Source organism: Tarenaya hassleriana, unplaced genomic scaffold (genome assembly GCF_000463585.1).
Source record: "Tarenaya hassleriana unplaced genomic scaffold, ASM46358v1 Cleome11, whole genome shotgun sequence".
Lineage (NCBI taxonomy): Eukaryota > Viridiplantae > Streptophyta > Magnoliopsida > Brassicales > Cleomaceae > Tarenaya > Tarenaya hassleriana.
In genome coordinates, this window is record NW_010961290.1 from 1,815,630 (window position 1) to 1,831,005 (window position 15,376).

The 15,376-nt window shown below is 37.7% G+C and overlaps 4 protein-coding genes across 6 annotated transcripts; 3 read left to right on the forward strand and 1 right to left on the reverse strand.

Annotated features, from left to right (window-relative positions):
- Positions 1 to 458: 458 nt before the first annotated feature.
- Positions 459 to 1,935, forward strand: LOC104805477 (NAC domain-containing protein 92-like). 3 transcript variants are annotated; one of them, XM_010530051.2, is made up of 3 exons: positions 459 to 815; positions 927 to 1,204; positions 1,290 to 1,935. In XM_010530051.2, the coding sequence occupies exons 1-3, from the start codon at positions 608 to 610 to the stop codon at positions 1,767 to 1,769; spliced, it is 966 nt and encodes a 321-aa protein (XP_010528353.1). In that variant the 5' UTR covers positions 459 to 607; the 3' UTR covers positions 1,770 to 1,935. The 3 variants fall into 3 exon arrangements, with proteins under 3 accessions (XP_010528353.1, XP_010528355.1, XP_010528354.1); XM_010530053.2 differs by having other exon boundaries at positions 1,323 to 1,935; XM_010530052.2 differs by having other exon boundaries at positions 462 to 815; positions 1,293 to 1,935.
- Positions 1,936 to 4,891: 2,956 nt separating this feature from the next.
- Positions 4,892 to 6,331, forward strand: LOC104805478 (transcription factor MYB32-like). Its single transcript, XM_010530054.1, has 3 exons — positions 4,892 to 5,167; positions 5,262 to 5,391; positions 5,469 to 6,331. The coding sequence occupies exons 1-3, from the start codon at positions 5,035 to 5,037 to the stop codon at positions 6,202 to 6,204; spliced, it is 999 nt and encodes a 332-aa protein (XP_010528356.1). The 5' UTR covers positions 4,892 to 5,034; the 3' UTR covers positions 6,205 to 6,331.
- A 1,222-nt stretch (positions 6,332 to 7,553) lies between these two features.
- LOC104805479 lies at positions 7,554 to 8,959 on the forward strand. The gene is made up of 3 exons (XM_019201561.1): positions 7,554 to 7,721; positions 7,838 to 7,903; positions 8,699 to 8,959. The coding sequence occupies exons 1-3, from the start codon at positions 7,674 to 7,676 to the stop codon at positions 8,744 to 8,746; spliced, it is 162 nt and encodes a 53-aa protein (XP_019057106.1). The 5' UTR covers positions 7,554 to 7,673; the 3' UTR covers positions 8,747 to 8,959.
- A 934-nt stretch (positions 8,960 to 9,893) lies between these two features.
- LOC104805964 (phosphate transporter PHO1 homolog 9-like) lies at positions 9,894 to 14,369 on the reverse strand. The gene is made up of 14 exons (XM_019201560.1): positions 13,374 to 14,369; positions 12,709 to 12,984; positions 12,665 to 12,671; positions 12,541 to 12,589; positions 12,384 to 12,455; positions 12,168 to 12,297; positions 11,942 to 12,062; positions 11,582 to 11,840; positions 11,381 to 11,485; positions 11,259 to 11,303; positions 11,022 to 11,171; positions 10,478 to 10,756; positions 10,239 to 10,378; positions 9,894 to 10,111 (listed from the first exon to the last, which is right to left on the reverse strand). The coding sequence occupies exons 1-14, from the start codon at positions 14,029 to 14,031 to the stop codon at positions 10,009 to 10,011; spliced, it is 2,394 nt and encodes a 797-aa protein (XP_019057105.1). The 5' UTR covers positions 14,032 to 14,369; the 3' UTR covers positions 9,894 to 10,008.
- Between the last annotated feature and the right edge of the window lie 1,007 nt (positions 14,370 to 15,376).

A 15,376-nucleotide genomic window follows, 5' to 3' on the forward strand; every position in this document is an offset into this window, starting at 1 on the left:
TTAGAGAGGTGATGTCCTAATTAGGGTAAAATTACCGATTCTTTGATATTTAATCGGTTCATCAATCCGATATTTGAAGTATTTGTATTTGAATTCAGATTTTTATGCGTAAAATTATATAGTTCGATATTTCTATAGATATTCAATTGACCAAAATTATACTTTCGTGTATATTGAAATATGAACTTACAGATCAAATCTAAAAATTTTTAATCTAGAACATTCGCATCCCAATAATACCGGAATCTCGCGTACCGGATCCGAACCGGTCCTAAGCTGAATAAGGGAAAACGCACATATACTAATGTATACATATAACGCCAAATCCACGAATACATAGATACACAAACATACGTATCATATACAGCTATACACATTCAAAATTCAAATCAAGGGTGAAGATGTCCACGTCAGCACCGTCCTGGTTTGGTTTTAATTTTTTAAACCCCTCCCTCTTCCCTCTTCCCGCTTACAAATTCTATCGCTGAACCCTGCTTTCTATCTACTCTTTCCCTCCCAAAAACAGATACACACACAAACAAAAAAGATTTTTTCCTACCAAAGCTTGAAACTTTCGATAAATTCAGTGGAAACCCATTTGACAGAAATGGATTTCACGCCAAGAACCGGAGAAATAGTAGGAGGAGGAGAATCAGAAGAAGAGCATATCGATCTTCCTCCTGGTTTCAGGTTTCATCCTACCGATGAAGAACTCATCACTCAGTACTTGAGACCGAAGGTTCTCAATACCTTCTTCTCCGCAACGGCCATTGGTGAAGCAGATCTCAACAAGGTCGAGCCTTGGGACTTGCCCTGTAAGTTTTCCGACTTTTTCTTCTCTGGGTTTTTTGAAATCTCTCAAATCATGCAATTTTAATTCGCAACTTGTCACGAATCTTTCGAGTTTTGCTTTTTGCGCGGAACAGGGAGGGCTAAGATGGGGGAGAAGGAGTGGTACTTCTTCTGTTTAAGAGACCGGAAATACCCGACCGGTTTGAGAACGAACCGGGCCACCGAAGCCGGTTACTGGAAGGCCACCGGCAAAGACAAAGAGATCTTTAAAGGCAAATCGCTCGTTGGTATGAAGAAAACTCTGGTTTTCTACAAAGGCAGAGCACCTAAAGGTGAGAAAACCAATTGGATCATGCACGAATACCGCTTAGAAGGCAGATACTCCATCGGCAATCTCTCCAAAACCACAAAGGTAAAAACATAAACAACACAAGCATGTGATTCTGAGTATTCTCTGTAATTTGTATTGATTTTTGTGTCTTGTGTGCTGGTAAAAGCAGAACGAATGGGTGATTTGTCGGGTTTTTCAGAAACGAGCCGATGGAAAGAAGGTGCATATCTCCGGTTTAATGGGATTCAGTTCATCGGCTAATCCATTCGGTTCAACCGGTTTGCCTCACGTGACCTGCTTCGCCGACCAAGCAACGGAGGACGACGACGAGAGACCGTCGTGCGAGTCGAATGACGGATTTACCCCTCCCTTATCCGGTCCGACTTCGGCCTTTCAACGGGTTTCTTCCTTCTCAAGTCTTCCCCAGTTAATACCGAACTACGGTTCCCAACTTTACGCTGATTCGGTATTGTTGCAAGACAGTCCAATCTTGAAGATGTTACTTCATGGCCAAGTAACCGATAATAACCAAATACCCGAGTTCTTGGATCCATCGGCAACCGAGTTGGTCCCAAGACCTTTGGAAAGTATCGTTCATCCCGGTTCACCCGGTTCGGCAGAACCGGGTTGCTATTGGAATTACTGATTCCCTTAAAAAAAAACAATTAGGGGTATTTTAGGAATTTAGTGATTGTTTTGAGGTTTTGTGCTTTGTAATTTGTCGTAGTCATGTGCATGAATGTTGCGAGATACACATCAGATTGATGACAACTTGTAAAATTTGTAAAAAAAGGTTTGGAATTAATTTGTAATTGATATCTCACTAATAATAGTTTTGGAAAGAGAAATAGCACGCTAAAATTTGACTTATTTAAAAAAATGTATAATAGTGATTTTTGAAATTCGTAAGAGTTTAAAAAAGATTTTCCTTTCAAAATAAGTTAAATTATCTTATTTTTGAATAAAATTTATTTTGTAATTGTCATGAATCATTTTGTCAATTATCAAACTGCAAAAATATAAAATGTGGATTTTTTACAACAGTAAATAAAAACTAAATTGGTTAATGTGAAAAATGCCGATTTTCTTATGAATACAATTTTTAAAAGACGTCTAATTTGTTTTTTAGTTAGAATAAAAAGTAGTCATATGTTGACGTAAAGAGAATCTTTGTGTCGTAAATCTTTCGAGTTTTTCCAAAATTAATACATGCATTATGAAATTCACATTATTCAATTTGGAGTTTTAGAGATAAGATGACTGCTATTTTAAGTTTTTAACTATATTTTTTTAATACAGGAAGACATAAAATAAAAGTATAATAAACCAAAAAAAATATGTAAAAGGGTCCCCACGTGTATTTATCTTTTTTTTTATAATCTCCACGTGTATTTATCTTAACCAATATATATTTATCAATACTTTGACCTCAATATTAAATATAAACTGGTTTCAAAAACTTTATTTGTCGTTTCTAGTGCGTTATATTTTATCCCTTAGTGCTAGAAAGTATGTTGCTATTTTGGAGGCTTCAACGGAAAAATCAACATAACATACATTCGATATTTTTATTAATGAATGCATTTTTCAAAAAGTAAAAAGTAATTTAATTTGAACACAAAATATCTTCATATGGAAAATACCATATTTTTGAAGGTTAAGTAAATCATAAAAGTAAAAATGAATCGTGAAATATATTATAGAATATAAGAGGAAAATAGATAAGGATAAGAGTGAAACGATGGGAAGATTCAGAAGCTGCGAGATGTGAATGAATGTTGACCAAAAAAAAGGGGAGGGGCAAGGAAACGACGTCGTCACATCAGAATAGTTAGCGTTAGGCAGATGCGGGGCCCACATTTTTGTCCTGTCGATCATGTGACACGTGGCTCTTGTGGTCCCATAATGTGTTAATTTAATTTGACATTAGATAATAAATGGAAATACAAAACGATCGTCATAAATACGAAAGCACAATTACGTGGAAATCAGAAAATGCCATTGGAGAATATCCGAACTCTGACGTCATCGTTCATGGCCCATATTCCTTGGAATTGGGCTTTGTCCATTTGTGCCACGTCATTCGTAAGATGGGCCATAAGGCTGATAAATGACTTAATCCATTTGTCTAATGGGAAGGCCCATTAGACATCAGCCCAAGCAACTAACCAGCCTTAAATCATATTTGCATACGAAAGAAAAATTATGAATTTATGATTTATATGCATAATAAATATTTGAAAATGAAAAATTGAAATATCATTATCTTTATATATAAAAAAAAATTTAATATTTTTGGGAAATAAAAAATAGGGGGTTAAGTAGATGAAGTTACTGACAACTTTTATAAGCGAAGCAAAACCTTCAATGTCATAATCAGTGCTTTAAATTGAGATCCTCTATTGGCACGACAAGTGATTTGGCAAGTCAAGCTTGCAGAAATTTCTATCCTACTTTATTTATGATTATATAAAACAATCACTGCAACTTTTACTACTTTGGTCACCCATAAAGATATTGATTCGATTTCATATATGCATATATATATATATATATATATATATGCATATGTATGTATTACTTTCTGATTTTTTATGTTTGCAATTTTTTTTTTTAAAAAAAGGGTAACAATGCAGAATTATCCTCGAGCTTTTTGAGTTTACAAAAAATCTAATCATATATTTAACGGGTTTGTTTACACCTTGTAGTGTTTAAAATTATAAATGGGCATTTTGGATCGGGTATATAAGAGAACTGAAGATAATAACACACCTATGTCCTGATCAAATTAGATTTAAAAATCTTGAATATAATTATAGTATGATTGATTTAATCGAATTTGAATCAAATATAAAAATAATAAAAGAAGATTTTTAAGAATTAAAATTTTAATTGAACCGAATTCCAAGGTTTAATTTTGAACAAATAATTCAACTCTAATATTGTTGGAGTGATTAATTAAAATAAAAGTAAAAGAAAAAGGATGTTTGAAACGAAATATTATTGTAGATAAAAATAAAAAGAAAAGAAAAGGATGTTTGAGATGAATTATTGTAGACGGAACCATAAATGAATCTATCAATTGAAAATGTTATCTAATCCAACTTAGAAAGTTATAAATTAGATGTTCGCAATTCTCGTTGCTATTCCCTAACTTATATTCATTGATAATTAATGATATAAAAACTATAAATGTTTCATGTTCTGTATTTTTAATGTAACCGCTACACGATAAAATTAATAAAAGTAAATATGTATGTATATATATATATATATATATATACGAAAATTCGAAATGTTAATTAGAATGGAAACACGTTCAGGGGGAGTGATAATAATAGTATTCATGGCCTCGTCATAGCCCCGAGTATCGTAGCGACAATGCAATAGTCCTCAACCATGAAAGTCAATTAAAACCTTTGGACCCACGGAAATAAATTCATTTCCATTATAGAAATTCACCATCGAAATATTATGATTATCAAATATATATATATATATATATATATTCTGCAAAAGTAAAAGACAAACTCGATCGATTTCCATAGAACGGTGTTTCTGGACCACTTCACTGTAATGAAATTCATCATATCTAAACAAAATTCACAAATATTATGTAAAAAATATAAAATATAAAGAAGAAAATAGTTCGCTTCATATATATATTTTTTTGTTAACTTTTTTGTTAATTATTATTATTTTTTTGTTAACTTTCACTTCATATATTGCTCTACTCACAAAAGCTACAACACCTACTTGCATCTCTCATACACGATAAAAGAAAACCGACTCACTGCCACACACACACACACATATATATACACACACACGCGTATATATATATGTTCAACTTAAGTGAAGCTTCTATAACCTTCTGAAACAGACAGAAACTAGTTCTCAGTGGTCGGAGAATGGGAAGATCGCCGTGCTGCGACAAAGATGGTCTGAAGAAAGGGCCGTGGACGCCCGAAGAAGACGAGAAACTCTTGGCTTACGTCGAACAACACGGTCACGGTGGATGGCGTTCTTTACCATCGAAAGCCGGTGATTCATTCATCTTCATCTACAGATCATCATGCTTTCTTGAATATCGCTCTCTTTCTGGTTACTTGATCTTTACGTTATAACTGCGTTTTAGGTCTTCATAGATGTGGAAAGAGTTGCAGGCTTCGATGGATTAATTATCTCAGACCTGATATTAAACGTGGCAAATTCAGTTCCCAGGAAGAACAAACCATCATTCAGCTTCATGCCCTTCTCGGTAACCGGTACGCCTTAACCAGTATTCCGGTTTGGATTGTATATCGGTCGGTTTGATGGTAATGTGTTCGGTTTTCTTCGAAAGGTGGTCAGCTATTGCGACGCATCTACCAAAGAGGACCGACAACGAGATCAAGAACCATTGGAACACCCATCTCAAGAAACGGTTAGCCAAGATGGGGATTGACCCGGTTACGCATAAACCGAAGAACGAAACCCTCTTGACGATGAGCACTGGTCAGACCAAAAACGTGGTGAATCTTAGCCACATGGCTCAGTGGGAGAGTGCCCGGCTCGAAGCTGAGGCCAGGCTCGTCCGAGAAGCCAAGCTCAGGTCCTACTCGGTCAGATGCCGTCAGACGACGTGGAGTTCCGCCTCCAATATTGAAAACGGCATGGAGTTCGTCAACGCTGCATCCGATGACGATGCAACTAGAACTGCGTCTTGTCCAACGCTCCATCGGCAAAACGTGACGGAGTCTATTGCCGCGACCTCGGATCCGTCGGACTCGAGCAAAGGTGACTCCGGTGATAATGATAAAGACAACAGTAGGGACGAGGATGACGTATCAGAAGGTTACAAGGGCAATTTGGACATTTCACTCGAGTTCGGGTCGGACCGGGTCGTTGACAATGTCGCGGGAGAAGGATTCGCGGATCTTCTGCTAAATGGGTCGGTTGACCGGAGTTTGTCCGGAGAGGGGAGGGAATATTCCGGCGAGAGCTGTGGGAGCCATTACTTAATTGAGGACAATAGAGACTATTGGAACAACATTCTTGACATGGTTAATTCTCTACCGTCAGATTCGCAAATGTTCTAGAGATCGACGGCCATTATGTTAGCCGCTTTTGTTCGATCACGACGTGCTTGCTAGATAATTTTGTTGGCTACCAAACTATATTCTATATTCCGAATATTATACATTGATCGGCAGCTCGAGTACTCAACCCGAACCGGATGGACCGACGACCCTAATATTTATTTACAAACTTTTGAGAAGTAATAAATTATTAATTAATAATTTGGGGGGGGGGGGGGACGTGGAATTCATTGAGAAGTGTTGCTTTCGGGCATTAAATTGAAAGATCACGCGGACAGGCTGGGGTATGAGTTAGAAGTTGAGATCGCATTATTGCTGAATTTAATTTCGGTCTCATTATGCCCTCTTCCTTGCATAAAAAGATTATGAACTACTAATAAATGTCCCGATTTATGATATTTCACTTGCATTATTTTATTTATATATATATATATATATATGTATGTATATATTTTTCCGGCAACATTTTTGGAAACACATGACATGACACACCTTATGGACATGAAATTGATTTATGGAAAGGAATATGTGCCAAAAGCCGCTAATATTTATCGCTTCCGCTAACGAATTCAAACAATCCAACTAAAGAAACTGACCGACAAATCGGAATCTATATTATATTAACAGCACATCAGCGTTATAAATATGTTAAGAAACACATATATACACACATATATACATGTTTACATGCACATATACACATATGCAAGCATTTACATATATTCACATACACGTTCACACACACAATCTATATATACACACACACATTCGACACAACTGAAGTTCAATAACTATTTAACCAACATATTAGTTTAAAAATGAATTAGCTGGATTCAAAATACAGATTTTGATTTGTGTACAGATTGGTTGTAACTACACCGAAATTTAATCTGGTTATTGTTTACTTCAATCAATGGAATTTACTTTATAAAATAAATAAATAAATGGAATTTAAGTAAACAAAATGAAATGCGAGATGGCCATGACCCAAAAAAACTCACGTTAAAAGTTACAAAAAATGGGCCCGATGAAGCCCATGTATAAAGGTTGCATCATCATCATTATCATCATCGAATTAAATTTTGATAAAAAAAAAAAGATATGGTTATGATTTCTTTAAAATGGAAAGAATCCAATTCAAACCAAAATAAACTGAATTATTATAACAAAAATAAAAAATTTCAGGTATTTTTATCCTAAACCAATATTAACCAAAATTTGGTACGGTATAATGTTCGGTTCAGGCATGAGGATGGTTCAATCCGTTGTACGACGCCGTTTCAATGCTAGCGCAAATAAAGATGTAAAATTAAAATGAAAAAAAAAACATCTTTTGTATGGAAATATTTAGGATACATTTTACAATCATTCGGTGATATTAGGGATTTTGAGGTTGCGCGAAGACCAGATTCCTTTGATCTAGGGTTTGGGTTTCAGCAGAAGAAATCGGAGATCAGAGAGCGAATCCAATGGCGTCACCTCTTGGGCTTTACTCCGGCAATAGCACCCTTGCTCTGGTACAACTTTTTTTTTTTTTTTGATAAGGTGCTCTGGTACAACTTCTCTTCTTGAACAACGAACTTTTCTTCGATTCGCGTCGAGATCGTTCACCTCGCTGTTGATCTTCGATTAGGTTGGTCGTGTGTCGGCGTTCACTTTGGGTATGTTCTACGGGAACACGAAGCTCAAGATTCTCAAGGTAAACTTCTCGATCGCTGTGTTGGTTCCATCGTAGAACTGGGTTACCTACCGTTTGTCGTTGTCTGATCCGATTAGCGTAGGTTCTGGTGAAGTACAGTTTTTGGATTCGATTCAGCTACGAAATTAGATCTTTGGAATCAACTCTGTATTCAGTTTTGATGTTTTCGATTAGATTCTTACTGATAATAGGTAATAGTGTAATATTCTCGTCACATGTTTTTATCAAGTGTGGCTCTTGAATCCCGTGTGAAATCTCTGATTGGTGTTTGCCTATTTCCGGTGTTGTTGAATTCGATTTGGCGATGAGTTTGTGTGTAGATGGGATAAGATAGCGTGGTGTTCCTCTTCCTCCCATCATTTTCTTCCCTTCTCATATTTTTTTCTTCTCTTCTCCATCTTTCTTCTGACTCTTGTTCACTGTAGTCTCAAGCATTTATATTATACATCCTTCACGTTGTTTCTATTCGTGTGGGGCTTGATCAGTCTTTTGTATATCTTAATGTTCATCAAAGTCAAACTGGACCCTTCTTTTACCTTCCTTTAGGTTTATCATTGCATTAATTTCTCCTTATTATTGATCAACCTTTTCTGGGAAAACTCAGGTTTCCTTCTGTCAACCTGCATCATTTCTATCTATATATACTTACATGAACTTAGATTTTTGTGGGTATGAGTTGATGATATTCCATAATCAGTTTGTGCATGTTATGGTAGATGGATCATGTAACAAGAACTTATATTTGTACTTGTAAGCAACCCACCACTAATAAACATATACCATCGAATTGAGCAGGTGAAGGCAAACTCGCAAAAGAAGGCTGAAGCCAAGGCTCATCACTGAGAGGGTTTAGCAGCAAACTCATGCCATATGGTTTGAAGAAATATCTCCCTTTTGTCTTGTTTGACTGGAATTGTGTTCTAATCCTGACCTTTTTTTTGGCGGAAGTTCCATTTGTTCATCCGAACGAATCTCGACATTGTTTTCGATCCAATAAGATTCTTGTAACCACTTTGAACATGAAGGGTTTGATTTAAGAAGTCATTCTCTACTGGTTTTTTTTCTTTTTCAATTGGATCTGTTAACCAATACAGACAGGTAAGTGAGTCCTTCTGCTCCTTGTGTCTTTGGCCTCGAACCAGAATGCAATGGTCAAACTCAAGCTATGAAAAATCATCAGGATTTCATTTAGCCAGGTCACAGGTGTCTGTTTGCATTTCCAGCTTTCTTCAACAAGAAAAAGGCAAAACCCAGTTTCTTCATGGAGATAGGTCCCACGAAGAAAAAGAACATATAGATGGAAGATTGAATTGAAATCCGATCTAATTTCAAGAGCACGATCAAACAAAAAGGGAAAAACTTTAGAATAGATTTGTTGGGAGGGAAGAGGGGTTTTCAGGGGAATACTGGCAGCAGAAACATGGAACCCGGTTCGAGAAACCGGGTCGGGTTTAAGCTGCAAAGCGGATCCCTAATTTTGATTTCTGCACCACTTTTCGATTAGACAGAATCCCCGATTCTCTTTCATCTCACGGGGCTGTCCCAGTACTTGTGCAATACATACCTACACACACGCACATACATATATATACCTTTCGAAGATTCCTCAACAAAAAAAAAAGAAAAAAAAAGAGAGACCGAGAGCGAGTCCGAAAAATAATCGGAAAAAGAAGGAAAGACCCAGAACCAGTAACAGAGACGGCGATGCCAATAATTGCAGAGGAGAGGAAGGGTTTCAATATATATATATATATATATATATATATATATATATATAAGCACACGGTGTCGTATACAGAATGTTTCATTTTGGGCTTAAAAACTGAATTACGGGCCTCTCTAGGACAAGCCTTCTTCTTCCTTTTTCTTATTGTTTTTGTTCTCTCTCCAAAGTTTGAGTTCTCCTATAAAGCATCCAAATATAATATATAATGTATAAATGTATAACCTAATGTGTATACATACATATATATATATATAATCCAAATATAATATATAATGTATAAATGTATAACATAATGTGTATACATACATATATATATATATATATATATATAGAATTAAGTGATCAAAATTTTGGTTCTTTCCTCTTTCTTTGTTTAGGGTTACACTCTCTTTGCTCCTCCAAGTTCTTGGTAGTGAAAAGGCAAAGGCACGTTCTTGAAGGCCCTGTATTTCCCCACGTTGTTCAAATGCTCATTCTCCAACCTTCGAACCAAAACAAGAAAGCTTCAGGATTTCAAGTCCGATAGATTTCTTTTAAGTCCGATTCGATGCATAACGAAGAGTTGAAATCATCGAGAAAATCAGAGAGAAGTTTTTTGTTTGATGTTACCTGAAGAAGTTCCAAATGCCACGACGAAGAATCTCTAAGCTGGCAACTACGGTGAGCAATGCCCTTCTGTGCAAGAATGGCGCCTCTCTTATCCCCAACACCGACTGCATCCACGCCAGCCTTAGCACCACGTTCACCACCTTCTCTCACACACACACACCCATAAGAAAAAAAAAACGTTAACCATCGAACCCGAAAAAAAAAACTTTTTTTTTCCCTTCCCGTCCGAGGTTCTTTACCATGGCGACGAAGTAGACGCTCTTGTACGGGACGAGGAGCTTGTCACGGAGCCAGGGGTTCCTGGAATTACGGTTCATGAGTCCCCAGTCGTGGACGAGGTCCCAAACCGTGTTGAAAACTGTCGCTATGCTCGAGGTCGTGGCCGCTACCGTTAACCAGTACGTCCCCTTACGCCATTCGAACAACGTCCTCGTTGCCACCGCGATTATCGTCGACATATACTTGAGCGCGTTCAGGCCGTGGTCCTTGTTCTTTTCCTCAAGCATCCTCCTTATGCACTGTAACGAATGAAGAATAAAAGGCGGTTATATTAAAGGTTTTGATCGTTGGAAACGAGTAACAGTTATACGATATGATATTTTCTGCGAATGTAATCAGTGAAAATATACAACGAGAGCTCGATAACGGTTTTATAAACAGATCTGCAAACTGATCGGTGGAAGCAACATGTGAGACCCGAATAGAGTCCTTATCTGTAGATTACAATGGCGTCGTTTTAAAAGTTTGCGGGTTTAAGGTTGTCGTTTTTTTTCCCCGGATTACCTGGGCGAAGCGGAACCAGTAGGGGATAATGGCGACGATGATGTAAAACCGCCTGTAAACGTCACTCTCGTAGCATTTGTTCGATCTTCTCTTGAAATCTCCCCAGCCGTAGTAGCAGATGTAGAATAATAAGCTTCTGAAAGCTTGGACCTGTGAACCGAAACAACCGCTACATTCTTGAAGGCAAACCGAATGATAACCAACACAAAACCGGCTGCTAAACCGCCTCTATGTTACCTGGCTTGTGAGTTGATCTGCGAGGAAGAAGTCCGGAAGAACAACCTGCGGAATTTTTGAAACTAGTTTACAAATTCTTGAGCTAGTTCTGTTTTTTCGTTCAAGTTTAGAAGAGGTGTTACCTTGTACAAAGGACTTAAAAGACAATGGAAGATGCATCTGATGAGGTAATACCGACTCGAGCGATATATTATATTGAACGGACAGAACAAGATCGATGTCAAAATCTGCAAGATCACAGGCAAAACATGCACGGCAATCATATCGATATCCTCTACATGAGATATGCTCGGGTATTAAGCCAGTTCTCGATGGAAACTTACGATGAGAAGGGCTAGAGGGACGAGTTCAGTAATGACACTGAAACTCTTTGTTCTCGGGTCCATTTCCATGTCGAGATTGGATACGACGCCGAGAAATGCAAGAACCGCCAGACCAGAGCCTATAAGAAGCACTTCTCTGTAACCTAGTTCAGTTCCCTGTTCAAACCCGAAGATGAACGGATAGTTCACCCGGCATTTCCTCCAGAAGTATATGTCTGCTGCATACATTAGCAAATGCAGTGCAACCAACCCAAACAAGCTGCAACAACAATAGCATGAAGATTGCTGAAATTTTCTCTCCATCTTTCAAAATAATCACTCTTTCTCTGTAACCGAGTTGATGAATTCGTCAAAAATCACCTGTAAAGAGGAAATATGTTTTCCATGTATTGATGCCGACCCTCACTGCTCATCAGATTCCGTATATGTACAAGAACAATAATGGCAATAGCAAGCGAGACAGTGCATCCTGACAAGAAGCCTGCAACAGATGCAGAGGAAGTTCATCAGGAAAAAAAAATTCATTCTTTCTCGGGATTTTTGTCATCGAAAACGAAATGTAGCTTAGCTAAGAAACTAGGTTTACCGAGAAAGTAAGTGATTCTGTGCTTTTCCCTCTTTGCTTTCGGCCTCAGACTTCGCATTCCTTCCCGGTGATTTCCATGGGCGAAATGCTTAATATACGTAGCTTCCACTCGGGACATGAGCCTCGACACCTGAAAAAGGCAAACACTTTGAAATTTTTACTTCACAGAGAGAAGGGATCTGAACCCGTATCTGAATTCGTTTCCATAATATTAACCTCTTCGCTGGTGCCCAGGTACGAGTTATCGACAGCATGTAAGTAAGATTTCGATGCATTCCTCGAAGTAATCTGAAAAATACATTGCACCCACATATATATACATATATGTATTTTACACAAACAATAGAACAGAAGGAACTTAAAAGCTACCAACCTTGTCATACTTCTTCAGTATCTTTGAAAACCCCATCTGATTCAAGAAGCTAAGGACAGAGAGAGTCATAAAACAAAGAAGAACAAGAATTTTCACCAGAAGTATTCTTAAAACATTCTCTCACCAGTAACGTTACGGCCGCCGTTCACCGGGGCTTCGGTCGCCGACTCTTCAGACACCTCAGCTTCTGGTAAAACTCGACAAAGGCACGGGACATAAGCTCCTCTGCTGTCCTGAGCTCGGACTTGCTGAAGGTTTGCTTGGATGTAAGGCTCGAAATCATGCATTTGAGCATCGTCAATGGAGTTTCGGGCTTGATGTTGATCTTTACATTATCTAACATTTCCAATGGAGCTGGTTTGAAGCCCTTGTTTCGATTTCCATCCACTGATGTCTCTTCTTCGCCTTGTTCTTGCTCTTTAATGGTGGCCATTGGTGAAGTGTCTACAATATTACATCACAGGCACTACCAGAGCTTAACATTACCAAACGTAGTCTCTAATCAAACACGAAACTAGCTTGATTCAATATTCTTTCAAGAACCCATCACTGTAGTCTGAGTTTCTCCAGGAGGAAAAGTGAAGATTTTGGCCTACCAAAAGCAATAAATTCATACAAATTTTGAACTAGGGACAAATCCCAGAAACAGTAAATCTGTAGAAAGCATTAATACAGAAAAAGATTTTCTACCCGAAAAAGAAAAGGTTACAACTTTGAAGAAATGCAAATGGAATTTCAGTAACCCAGAATCATCAATCCATTATCCAGCCAAAATTCAAGCTCATCCCGGAGAAATTTCAAAAACCCAGATGCTGAATCTGTCTAAAACTCACCTGGAACCCTATTGCTCTGATGTTCTGGAGAAACGGGGGAAGAGTGGATGCCATTAATGTCGGGAAGATTCGCCATGGGGTTCTCCACTTTGATTCTGAGAGCAATGAGTACATTCAATTGTCTGCTAAGTTCGTCGGCTTCCTCCATAACTTCCTCCACTTTCTGCTTGTAAAACCTCACGACCTTGTTGAACTCTCCGTCGAGTCGCCGGAAAAACATTACCTCCAGTTCTCCGCCATCATCAACCGAGTTCAGAAACGTCGTCGTATAGTTCGCCGTCTCGTCCTCCGTTATCAGAATCACTTGCTCTTCTTCGTCGTCGAAGAGATGGTAATGGTGATTATGATGGTGGTTGTGCTTGTCTCGTTTCCTCGGTGACCCTTTGGCTCGGTTCGTGAGGCCACTGAAGGCACGGTAGAGAGAGATCCTCCTCGTCAATCCTCCGCCGCCTCCGGCGGAGTTGTTTACGGAGGCGGTGGTGGAGGACGGCGGCGCCGGAGGAGGAGGAGGGGGAGTAGGAGGAAAGCGTCGAAAAGCAGGGTCTCGATGTCGGAAGCGGAGAATCTGTTTGAGGATGAGTTTGAGGGCGCGGTAATCGACGTAAGCTTCACACCATTCTTGGATCATCTGACCCTCGAAATCTCGCCCAAACTTCATATTTCTCGGATCTGGGTTCCCGGAAAGTTTCGATTTTTTCCCCAAGAAAATCTCGGAGTTTCAGAGGAAACTGCCCTCCCCCCCTTGATCTTGTTCTTCGTTTGCTCTGTTCTTTCACGTCGGGTTTCTTCTGAGGAATTTGTGATAAGATGGAATCCAGATTGAATTCCCTTTTCCGGTAATGGATTCAATGCATGGGGGTGGGTATAGTATATCTGTGTTTATGTCCTTCTATAACTATGTATCTGTGTAAACTTCTCTTCTCAGGTAATGGATTCAATGCATAATGTATATAACTATATATTTGTGGGATGAGTTGGAATCTGAATAGGATTCCCTTTTCTGGGTATGGATTCAACACATATTGTATATAGTATGTATGTATCTATGTATGTATAATGTATGTATGTGTCTATGCTTGTACATAGCCAGCCATAATTACGCGGATTGGTTTGGTGGGAACATATATAGACGACAAATGTCAAATATGCAAGGATATCAAATCTGTGAAATCCAGATATGTGGATATGTCATACATGCATTCTCTGTATATGTGATGCCATTATGCATGCATGGATGCATTCGAAGACATGCTGTTGATATATGCGGTCCATATATTATACGCGTCCTCTATTATGTATTTTAATATTGATGACTCCCCGCGTCTTGAATATGTATTTTTAATATTATGATGTGGTCCATGTGTATTAATATTAATAGTCTTTTCTTTCTCATAGGAAATTCATATTTAATTGCGTGGGCTGAACTATAGGACGATACGATTAGATATTGTTATCCATAATCATAATCAATTATAATGATGCTTCACTAATATTTTAATTATTTTGAAATAACTATATTCAATTCCCCCTAATTTAACAATCATTTGATTGATAATATTCACTGACAACAAATTACTCACACATCGTTAGACTATTATTATATGGTATTTTATTATCTTGATAGAAAAATATATTCAAACAAAATAAATTAAATGAATCAAATACTTGGTAATTAGTGTTTCTCTTAACAGAAGAGACAGATTCTTATGAATGTCCAAATCTCGACCAACAATCTTCCATAATCTTTTCTATGCCCTACAATCACGCTTTCGTGTCTTTCATTGCACATGCTAAATGTGTGTGTGTGTGTGTATATATATATATATTCAATTATATATTCAAGTTTTGTATTCTAGTAATGTTATCTTTTTACACTAAAAAACAACATGTACGCTTTTCCAAATGTGTCAACCCGTATATATATATGTGTGTATGTATACTTTAATATTTTATACAACATTGACAATTATAGATTGAAAAAGGACATCAAAATGACGGGAGAT

Bases quoted from the DNA above. Each gene is read 5' to 3' on its own strand.
- LOC104805477 (XM_010530051.2), top strand. From the start codon at position 608: ATGGATTTCACGCCAAGAACCGGAGAAATAGTAGGAGGAGGAGAATCA. The intron at 816-926 runs GTAAGTTTTCCG...TGCGCGGAACAG, and splicing joins CGAGCCTTGGGACTTGCCCT to GGAGGGCTAAGATGGGGGAG. The intron at 1,205-1,289 runs GTAAAAACATAA...TGCTGGTAAAAG, and splicing joins ATCTCTCCAAAACCACAAAG to CAGAACGAATGGGTGATTTG.
- LOC104805478 (XM_010530054.1), top strand. From the start codon at position 5,035: ATGGGAAGATCGCCGTGCTGCGACAAAGATGGTCTGAAGAAAGGGCCG. The intron at 5,168-5,261 runs GTGATTCATTCA...ACTGCGTTTTAG, and splicing joins TTCTTTACCATCGAAAGCCG to GTCTTCATAGATGTGGAAAG. The intron at 5,392-5,468 runs GTACGCCTTAAC...TTTCTTCGAAAG, and splicing joins CATGCCCTTCTCGGTAACCG to GTGGTCAGCTATTGCGACGC.
- LOC104805964 (XM_019201560.1), bottom strand. From the start codon at position 14,031: ATGAAGTTTGGGCGAGATTTCGAGGGTCAGATGATCCAAGAATGGTGT. The intron at 12,985-13,373 runs GTGAGTTTTAGA...GTAATATTGTAG, and splicing joins TCAGAGCAATAGGGTTCCAG to ACACTTCACCAATGGCCACC. The intron at 11,486-11,581 runs GTAAGTTTCCAT...GTGATCTTGCAG, and splicing joins TCCCTCTAGCCCTTCTCATC to ATTTTGACATCGATCTTGTT.
- LOC104805479 (XM_019201561.1), top strand. From the start codon at position 7,674: ATGGCGTCACCTCTTGGGCTTTACTCCGGCAATAGCACCCTTGCTCTG. The intron at 7,722-7,837 runs GTACAACTTTTT...ATCTTCGATTAG, and splicing joins GCAATAGCACCCTTGCTCTG to GTTGGTCGTGTGTCGGCGTT. The intron at 7,904-8,698 runs GTAAACTTCTCG...CGAATTGAGCAG, and splicing joins CGAAGCTCAAGATTCTCAAG to GTGAAGGCAAACTCGCAAAA.